Genomic DNA, 10,296 nt, shown 5'->3' on the forward strand with positions numbered 1-10,296 from the left:
AAGTATTTTATTTATTATCTTAAATGTGGAAACTCTGGGTCACTTACATAATGTAGACCAAATCAGTTATGTGTAGCTAGTGTCGTGAGAGATATAAACTATTACAAGTTTGTTGTTATCACAACTTAGTTATTTACTAGATGCATGTAAAAACATTTGACATGTAATATGCTCATTTATCCCATGCCATAGAGAATACAGCCAATCAGAAAGCTAGTTGCGGTATGCAACCAAACCGCTTCTACATGTGTATTCCACGAAAAAATCCTGGCGTTCGTCGCGGCCTACAAATTACTAGTTTGTCAATGAGTTTTTCCTGAATACTTCTTACCATTTGTTGAAAAGCTTTTCTAAATGTAATGAGCAGTAGGTACCTATTTATATTTTTTTAAGTTTTTATCAAAATTATGTACTTTCAAGAAATGTAGCCAATCTGTCGAATACTTTTTGACAGATTGCATTTGCTGTTAAAAGCATTAAAGAGTGACATTTAGTGTTAATTCAATGAGTGTCATCAATGGGATAAATTAGTTATAAACTAAGGCTTGTGTTTATACTAAGAAAAATCAAGTCACTCGTGGGATATTTCACAGTATACCACTCAAAAGCATTGCACAACTAGTATGTATACAACAGACTGTCATTTTGCAGTGCTAACCCAGAACATGGCATTTACCCTGCAGCAGTATACAATCTAGATTATTTCATACTCACCATGGTCACAGAAAGAATGTTAACATTCATCATCATCCATGCATTCTACCGAACAATAATTATGCCAATTAGATTTCTACAGTTTCTATATAGTAAAATTAAAAATAGTTATGGCTAATTTTTCTAGCTACCTACTACCTATTATTTACACCACTGCAGTCAATGATACACTGTACACATCTAGCCAGAATGCTGCAACTTTTAAATACAAAATATTATGGCCCTTTGCAAAGTCAACTCTTGTTACTTTTTTCAAGTGAAAGGCAAAAGATATACTGGGTGCAGTTGCCTATTTAATACTTTGACACCAAGATATATTAATATACAGTGTATATTTTTGCATTTCATACCTCTCGCTTCATGTGGGTAAAAAACTCAGGGTAATGTGAGACTCCCACATTATTAACTGAAACAAAAAATTGATATATGGCAGAGTGAGTAATTATAGTTTACTTAACATTGAATAATATACAAACATCTTAACAACTATCCATTTCATATAACACCTACAGGCCCTAGGGTGAAACCAAGATTTAATTAATGGTTGACTGGCCATTGTTCACAAGAAAAAAATTATTCTACATACACGTTTGGGAAAAATCTTTAAAAGCAGGTGCTTGAGGCAATTCTCAAAATTATTAATGGCAAGACAGAATTGCTGATGTGGAAGTTTTGCAAATGGCAGAAGTTGGAAAACAAAACGCAGAGACAATATCCACAGGAAAAGATAGCAGTTCATTGGCAACATCACGATGAAAGAACTGAACAACAACAGGGCAGCCTCATCATGGATACTGGAATTAGGCAACTAATTTGAGGAAGACCCAAGAAAACTTGGAGGAAAACAGAGGAAAAGAAGAGCGGAAGCACTAGATGGTCAGGAGATCGTACAATCCTGGTCAATATTTTCCAGGAAAGATACATGTACGAGAATAGCATTTGCAGTGTACATTCATTTTGTGTTTTGGATATCTGTAACCAGTCACTATAAGGTTTGGTGGTGCTATCATTGCAAATTTCTGGAAGCCTCCCCTCCCCCTCCCCAGGTAGAAATCTTATTAAGATCTTGTAAGATCTTACAAGATCTTGTAAGAATCTTATAAGAATGAAGATAACACTAAGATCTTAATAAGATTTTGTTAAGATTTGTTAAGATTTCAGATCTTAATAAGATCTTACAACACTTCTTAATAAAATCTTAATACAAACTATACAATCTTCAGCATTTTAAGATCTTACAAAATCTTACTAAATTATTGTAAGATACTTATAAGAATCTTAATAATATCCTCAACCTAACAGTCAATAAGATCTTAAAAAGTTTTTAATAAGATCTTATTCATTTCTCATTAAGATCTTGTAAAAATTGGTGACAAGATCTTACCAGCATTCTTGTTAAGATCTTAAGAGTTAACTTACAAGAATCTTGTTAAGATCTTACTATAAATTAAAAATAAGATCTTAAACAGATTTTGATAAGATCTTACCTATTTCTTAATGTTTTCTTAATAAGATCTTAATCCAGATTTGTACCATGATCTTACAACCATTCTGATTAAGATCTTACTACCTTACAATTATCTTGGTAAGATCTTAGCTTAGCATAAATTAAGAATAAGATCTTTAAAAACAGTTCTTATGAAGATCTTGTAAAACAAAAACAAAAACTTCTTAATAAGATGTTAGTTCAATTCTTTATTAAGATCTCATAATATCTTACAAGAATCTTAACAGTATCTAATAATAAATAAACATGCCAGCAAGACTCTCACACTGACTGTGATATGCTCTTTACTAGTGTATTGTTGTTAACAATAAAATTTAGTTGTTTGTTGTGACATCTTGTACATCTTAATACTGTCTTTTTCAGTGTCCTAAGTTGATAAACGCTATGTAGACATGTGTGTTTCTAAACAAAGGCTTTAAAGATATGACTGTTAAGACTTACAATTTGCAGTTTACAGATTGTATTTAGATACAAAATAACTAAATCCACGGTCCTACGCTGAAACTCATTTGTGAAAACACAATTACTTACAAACCTTCTTTGATGAATTTCAACTCCATGTAAAGCAAAAAAGAACAACAATGTTTTGAATCATAATTACGCGGGATGCCCTGAAGGGGCATACCGTGTCTAAAAACGGGTCGATTTCTTTTTTTTTTTTTTTTTTTTTCTTCCTCGTATCCACAAATCGGTACATTAATTTATTCATTAAACTCTCCCCTCTCCTACTCGGGATGTATTGTTCTGATTGTCTTCAACAACAGCAGGCCAATCAAAATCCATTCTTGTCGCTTATATCGCGAGGGAGGGGACCCACTCACCCTTACCTGTGTGACGTCAACGCATCATTTGATTTCTTAATTAAAAGTGCATTAAATTGTCGCGCCATATTGTTTATAACATGTTCTGGACTCAAGTGTGCCGTTTTAAAACGGAAATTTCACCATTTTGAAGCGGCAAATCGAAAGAATAACTTCTAAGAAGCACTCGACATTTAAAACGGTGGAAATTGGTGAGTTCATGGCGAAGGAATCGTGCTTTGTTTGACAGTCTTAGACCACGACGCGAGACTGAAAAGAGGTCATTGAGAGGCTTACGTTATCGTAATGGAATTCCACATATTTCCGGTGAAAGTCTGAGTCGCGTAACACAAGGTAAACAACGTAACGCGATCGTCGTGACTCAAACTATTCCATTAGCAAGGATAGTTTTATCAATCGGCAAAGCATACAGTTGGAATAAATGAATCAGCCCCAGCATCACGCGTAATGCCAGTATAGCAGGCATCTTGTTCGTACGACTGTCATGCACAATGCTAGCTTTTAAAATGAGCAAGAGAACGTGGAAAAGTTAAACGTGGTGTCACAACAACACCGGCAGCCATCTTGGATTTCATTCGGACTGGGAAGATTGGGCACCATTTTGGTCAGCAGATATGCCACTGCAGGCTCGGAGAAAGACCGTTTCGTGCTAGATTTTAGGCGGGATTCAAGTATACAGCACACATTTCCTCTGGATTTTACCTCTGTTTAAGCTAAAAAAAAATAATGGCTTCATGCAGCAAACTGTGAACAACCACTTTTTAAAAAGAGGTAAGTTTCAATGCCAATCATTTTGTGAAAGACTGCATGAAAATGTGTGATCGTCCACGCGAATTACAGACAACGTGCATGCATTTGTGCTTCTTGAAGATTGTTGAGGTGGTCATTCCCTATCATTGCGATCACTCAGAAGAACTGATTTAAAGTGCACAAGTTTCTGTTTTACTGTAGATTTTCAACTCCATTTTGTTGTCAAGGTTGGGACTCAAGACTGCAGCTTCAGAGTCAAGTCACCAAATCCTGCTCAATAAAGTCACTTATGTTTATGACCGTTGGAGCGTATTTTAACTGATTTAATTTTGTTGTGAATTGTGAGTTCTGCTACTTCTACTCAGGAACAATAATACTAAATAAAATTTTGTAACTTGCATATTAAATGGCAGTATTTGATCAGTACTTGATATCATAGTTGAAAACAGTAAGCAAAGCAACAATCCTTTTGATCATTGCAATCATTTTTTCTTAAAGAGTGACCTATTTTCACTGCAGGTGCAACTACAATGTAAGTTGCACCACCCAGACAGTCACATACAGTTAACAATGAAATCATCATATTTCATCTTTTTGTACTTGAGCTTAGAATTTTCTTTTTACATCAAAGTTACATGTAAATTTAGACTTGGGTTTCCTATGAACAAGGCAGCCAGTACTGAGTTGTCTGCATGTGCTGCTACAAATCATTGTGAGAATGCTGACTGAAGTAACCAGTCAATTATTTGGAGAATGAGATAACACTGTGTAGGTCAGGACATAAGTTAACACAACTGTCTTATTTTCCAGTACAGGTCCCTCTAGCCCTGGATGTGCAGCTAAATCAAATGTGGGATTGATTTCATAAGTTAGAGCTGGCAAGCAACACTTGCAAAGTGGAAGCATCCGTGGTATTTTTCTGAGCCACCACAAACTGTCAAAGTGCATGTTTAGAGCCAGTTGAACTGAGTGACCATCTGTGAGTTAACAACTCTCAATAGTTGTTGAAACGCTGCTCCCCTTTCCTCTGGGCCAATGTTGATTGAGCCAATTGGTGTGCACGTTGTCATTGCTTCCATTTTACTTTGCTTAGGAGGGGGAGGGAGGGAGATGCTTCTAACAAACAGTGTTTCAACATTTTGACGCCAATGGTAGGTTGCTGTCGGCATTTACTCAGAAGCAAACAGTAGATGTGACTTGACCAATGGGGGCATACACTTAATTAAAACCTTAGTTAATAAAATAATAATTATTGTTCTTATTGGTGGCTTTTTTAGCAAGGAAAATAGCATCAAAAAAATTATATAAAATTATCTTTTTTTTTGTAATTTTCTTGTTTTCCCCACTGGGGCCATACAGGATAATTTCAAGCTTTCGTGTTTTCTTGCTTTTAACATGTAGACTGGTTATTCATCTTAAATTCTTACTTAAACTCCTACTTTGTAGTCACTCAATTTAGGTAATTGTACAAGAACAAAGCTAGTGCTGTGAGTTGCTAAAATGTAAAATTGTTGAAATAGGAGCTAGTACTAAGAGCTTGTTAAGTCAAATAAAGTTCATTTTTTGGTACCAAAACATCTGAGTATGCAACTCTTGTTGGTGATTTTGATGTTGATGTAGTGGAAACCTTTGCTAGAATACTACAAGAGTCTTACGATAACTTGTAGGAATCTTGAAAGAGCCTAGAAAACTCAGGAACTACAAAACATTTCTGTCAGTAAGATTATTGCAAGGTCTTGTAAGAATATATAAGATTTCTGCAAGATTCTTACAAGATCTTGGGTGAATCTTAAAAGATTGTGTAAGGCTCTTACAAGATCTTGTAAGAATCTTAAAAGATTGTGTAAGGCTCTTACAAGATCTTGTAAGAATCTTAAAAGATTGTGTAAGACTCTTACAAGATCTTGTAAGAATCTTAAAAGATTGTGTAAGACTCTTACAAGATCTTGGGTGAATCTTAAAAGATTGTGTAAGACTCTTACAAGATCTTGTAAGAATCTTAAAAGATTGTGTAAGATTCTTACAAGATCTTTTAAGATTTCTGTAAGATTTCAACCAGATCTTGTAAGAACCTTTAACATTTCAGTAAGATTATGTCAGAATCTTATAAGAATTTGCATTATCTTACAAGTTCTTTTAAGAAACTTACAAGAATCTTACAAGTATCTTACAAGATTCTTGTAAGAATCTTACAAGAATCTTACAAGTATCTTACAAGAATCTTGATAAGAGAATTACTAAGATCTTATTAAGAAACTTGATAAGAATCTTGTAAGATCTTGATAAGATTTCCACCTGGGTCCCCCAAGCAATGTTGATAGCCACTGAAATCATTCGTACTGTACATGAACACGGCAACATGACAACATTGCATGGTGGCGGGGGGTGGGAAGGTGTTTCGTGTTGAATTTTGGAAATCGTCCCAACATTTTTGGCCAGGATTATAACAACAAAGGGGAAATCTAAAATGTGCACTCACCTAGGATACCAATATCAAGACCAGCAAGTTTCTGATCTAAGCCATCATAGATTTCTGCACCTCCTGTAAAGTCCATGACAATTATCTTTGTTTCTGTGCCATATGCTTCCTCTGAAAAACATTAAGTAAACATATAAATTACATGTCCTGTGCCAATGGTTAATAGATACATGTAGTATAATGAAAATTGCAAAAGTTGTTTCACAGAGTGCATTTGGGAGACTTTCTAAATTGAATTGGAATTTGGAACTGTTAGTTTTAAAGGAGAGGGGAAAACCAGAGAGCCCAGAGAAAAACTTCTCTGAGCAAAGCCACAAAACCAACAACATTTGAACTCAACCCAGATATAAAGCGAGTCCAGAAATTGAACCTGGGCCCACATTACAGCATGGGGGAAAATATGAGAGCATGGACAAACAAGCATTTGGGAAGCATCATTCAAGTACAGATAGAAGAAGCCAAATTTTACAACCTTTTGAAACATGTCAGGGGGGAACAATAAATACCCAGTAAATATGATCTAGCATTTCTCTTTTTTGGCTTAGTACAAAATGATTTTGGTACTAAAAAGCATTAACTAGCTATCATTAGTTGCTATGTTTGAGTTGTTAATTTATACAGTTTAAACTCTCAAAGAAGTACATGCATACTGACTAAATTCCAAAATTGTATGTCCAGATCTTAAATTAATGCATGCAATTCCACTGGTAATGCATGAGGAATTATGAGCCTTGCAGAGGAATCACAAGCGGACAGAAATGCAAATTGAGCACATTCAATGGAGTTGCACTAGTCAAAACATGTTGCAGACTGACATATGCATTCAATATAATATACATGTAAGTGTTATACTTACTAAGCTCTGTTGCTAGAGTTTCTAACTTCTCCTGAGTGCGACTAATAAGGACCAACTTGAAGCCTTGCCTTGCAAGCTTGATTTGGAAAATAATTAATTATTATTAATTTCAACAATTTGGACCATGAACCTCGGAATATTATAACAAGTTTGCATGCAACTGCAAATGTTTTAACTAATGGCATGTTTTTGTTCAAGGTTCAAGGTATGCCGAGAAGGCTGAAGATAGCACATTTTTGTACATGTAATGTTCAAGTTAACATCAATAATGTTTTGAAAACAAGAACTGATAGTATACATAAATTCTGTTGAATGTACACTTATTGGAGCATTTTACACTTAGGTTTGGTCCTCATTTGAGAAGGAAATACCTCATGGAAAATAGAGTCTGGGAATGACATTTTACAGCTACCAGATGCCAATTTTTTTTGGAGGGGGGGGGGGGGGGAGCATGCCCCCAAACCCTCATAGAGGCTTGAACAGGAGGCACCCAGTTTCATAGTCAAAAACTTGCTATTTCCAATTGGACTTTAATTTAACAAGCAATCAAACCTGGGAAGACAGATGCTAATACAATAAGTCTGGCACCAATATAAATGGAGCTTAAAAATGAAACAAAATACCAACTGGCAGGAGAAAGATACATGGGAGTTGACTGGGTGGTGGCAGAAAGTTTTGTATACGACAAATCCTTCAATAAGCACCAGAAGCAATAATTTCCAATTTTGCATAAGGTTGTAGTCCAGTAGGTATATTGGTATGCATGGTGCCAGAGGGTCGTAGCCATATATTTCAGGGAGGCGGGGGCTGAGAGGCATTATAATAATAATTTACATTTTCCAAAATTGTTACCAGCTGGACATTTATTTTTGCAATATTAATAACAAGTTTAATGATAATTCATAATAAAAATAATTCTTGATTAGTTTACAAACATTATACATATTACCTCATGAGTGTAAGCTTTTCCTATTCCATCAGTACATCCCGTTATAACTGTAGAACACAATGAAATAGCTTTTGAGTAGAATAATCTTGGATTTATTCAAAACTGGGTGATTTAGCTGCATGCACTGGATGTATCAAAGTCTGATACTTGTTGGGCCAAATGGAGACAAGGTTCGATTATCTTATGATTACGCTGACTAATATCATGTGACGAAATGAGTCGATCGGTTGAGCAATAGCAGCTTACAATCTATGCAGCATGCAGAATTAAATTATTCATAATATTTCTAAAAGCTGTACACAACTTCTTTGATTTGACATGAAGGGATTACATAATAAAGTATCTAACACAGAGTATAAGTTCGCAAAAGATCGTTTCTGAGGCAAAAATTTGTATGCAAAAATAAATTGACTGAACTGAACTTTGCACACATGATTGAATTTACTAACCGGCCCACTGTCCTAACTTCTTTAAATTCTTCTTTATGCCAATTGCGGGAAGGGCAAATGCTCTGATTCCATGAAGAACTTGGAGAACGAAGTTTAAAGAATAGTAACCAAGGAAAACCGCGCCAACACCAGAGAGAAAATTCCACTCCATTCTCGAGTACAATTTCACAATGCAACGCCGATAGAAAATGTGCCAGGCGACTTCTACACGCGTAAGGTTTTGCTCGTTCCCAGTTGCCCCCTTCCGTCGCACGGTCCTGCGTGTAAACACAGGCAGCCCAAGCGGCGCCACTAGAAAGCGTGCAATAATTTTTCATGGAAACCCTCATGGAAAAGAATAACAGTGATTACAAAGAATACCCGAGACGGTAAAATAATCCCCAAACGCACAATAATGCACCAGGGGTGAGTCAGTTTTATTAATTTTATTCAATGATAGTTAAAATTTAGCATTATTTAAGCTTCGGAATCGACAATATTTTATTCCCCATACAAAGTTATAACGCGTTTAAATTCTCAACGGTTACCTACAACCTGTAAGCCAATACCACTTGCACTCAAAGCTCATCGTCCCCCTAGTAATTAATTCTTACACGTTCTCTAGTGACGCGAGTTTGGACTGCCGAGCACGATTAAAAATACCATCTGAACATTGGGATGTTTCGTGTAAGGCGGTATAAGAACTTATAGGACCATAATTAGAGAGGTCTGCTTTGTCTCTTTCGATGTAAGAGAAAAAAGCGGATATCGTTGTCGAGGCGCTCAAAGCATACCGGACATGCCTCTTAAATACATGTAGAAGTTACAATAGCATAAAATTTTGTTCAAATTTCGTCTGGTTTCTAGCCTATACATGTTTGGTCCAAAGTTGAAATAAGAAGAGGGGATCTCGTTTTTGAGAAACAAAGAGTTGAAATGTGGAAGACAAAATGGCATTTGCCAACGCATGAATAATTTTCTGAAGTGATCAGTTCACAGCTCAATTCATATAAAAAAAATTATTTTATTCAATATTAATTCCGTGTAAAAATTAATCCTGATCAGTATTACTGTTTTTGTCCAGGCCCTGTAAAGACTCTAAATCCACCGCGCAGTAAACTGAGACGGGCGGCTGTACTGATATTTTCACAATACTTTGCGAACCTAACGCGGCCAATAGGCACACAGAAAGCCATGTTTTTTGCCAATTTCGTCCCTGTACTAACAACATTGTGTATGCTAGGTTTGAAGTTTTTGGAACTTTTCTGTTCCTTTTTATGAGCGTTCTTGGGGTTTATGTACGCTAAGAATTATGGGTAGATGTATCCTGCGCCATCACTTTCGGTGCGTGGATTGTCCATTGGCTTGATTTTGACACAAAGAAATTCGGTATTTCTAACAACAGGATTTTCCTTAAATGTTCAAACTAGTTGACAATCGTTATTGCAGTTAGAAATATGAAAAATAAAAGTGGAGTCACTGGTCTTGAAGATACTTTTTGAAACATAGGCACATCGAGCTTTAAAATTGTTTCCTTTTTCGAGTTAGGACTGGGGCGAATTTATGCAAAACATCGAAGTCATGTGCGCAGATGCAAATAAAGAATTTTGTTGTATTGAGTAAGATTGAGTAGTCTTTAGCAGAGAGAAATTATTCCCAAGTCAGCCGACAGTCGTGCGCAAAGAGCTCAGGAGTCTTAATTTGCCGTCACGCGCAGTGGAACCAGTTGGGTATGCGCTCTGCAAAGCAGATGAATAACCTTAAAATAAAACCAGTTTTGTCATTTCTGTAC

At 35.8% G+C, this 10,296-nt stretch overlaps 1 protein-coding gene across 2 annotated transcripts in view; it reads right to left on the reverse strand.

Annotated features, from left to right (window-relative positions):
• LOC146456450 (very-long-chain 3-oxoacyl-CoA reductase-B-like) overlaps positions 1 to 8,747 on the reverse strand; it is a 14,158-nt gene extending 5,411 nt beyond the window's left edge. The window contains exons 1-6 of one of the 2 annotated variants that reach the window (XM_085092583.1): positions 8,526 to 8,747; positions 8,077 to 8,123; positions 7,128 to 7,203; positions 6,272 to 6,382; positions 1,065 to 1,120; positions 715 to 759 (exon numbers count right to left, since the gene is read on the reverse strand). In XM_085092583.1, the coding sequence (XP_084948709.1) occupies positions 715 to 759; positions 1,065 to 1,120; positions 6,272 to 6,382; positions 7,128 to 7,203; positions 8,077 to 8,123; positions 8,526 to 8,676 (486 nt within the window). In that variant the 5' untranslated portion in view covers positions 8,677 to 8,747. The remainder of the gene's footprint in view (positions 1 to 714; positions 760 to 1,064; positions 1,121 to 6,271; positions 6,383 to 7,127; positions 7,204 to 8,076; positions 8,124 to 8,525) is intronic. The other variant, XM_085092582.1, reaches the window with a different exon arrangement.
• Between the last annotated feature and the right edge of the window lie 1,549 nt (positions 8,748 to 10,296).

This window comes from Pavona decussata, unplaced genomic scaffold (assembly GCF_977016875.1).
Source record: "Pavona decussata unplaced genomic scaffold, jaPavDecu1.1 SCAFFOLD_254, whole genome shotgun sequence".
In the NCBI taxonomy this organism is placed as follows: Eukaryota; Metazoa; Cnidaria; class Anthozoa; order Scleractinia; family Agariciidae; genus Pavona; species Pavona decussata.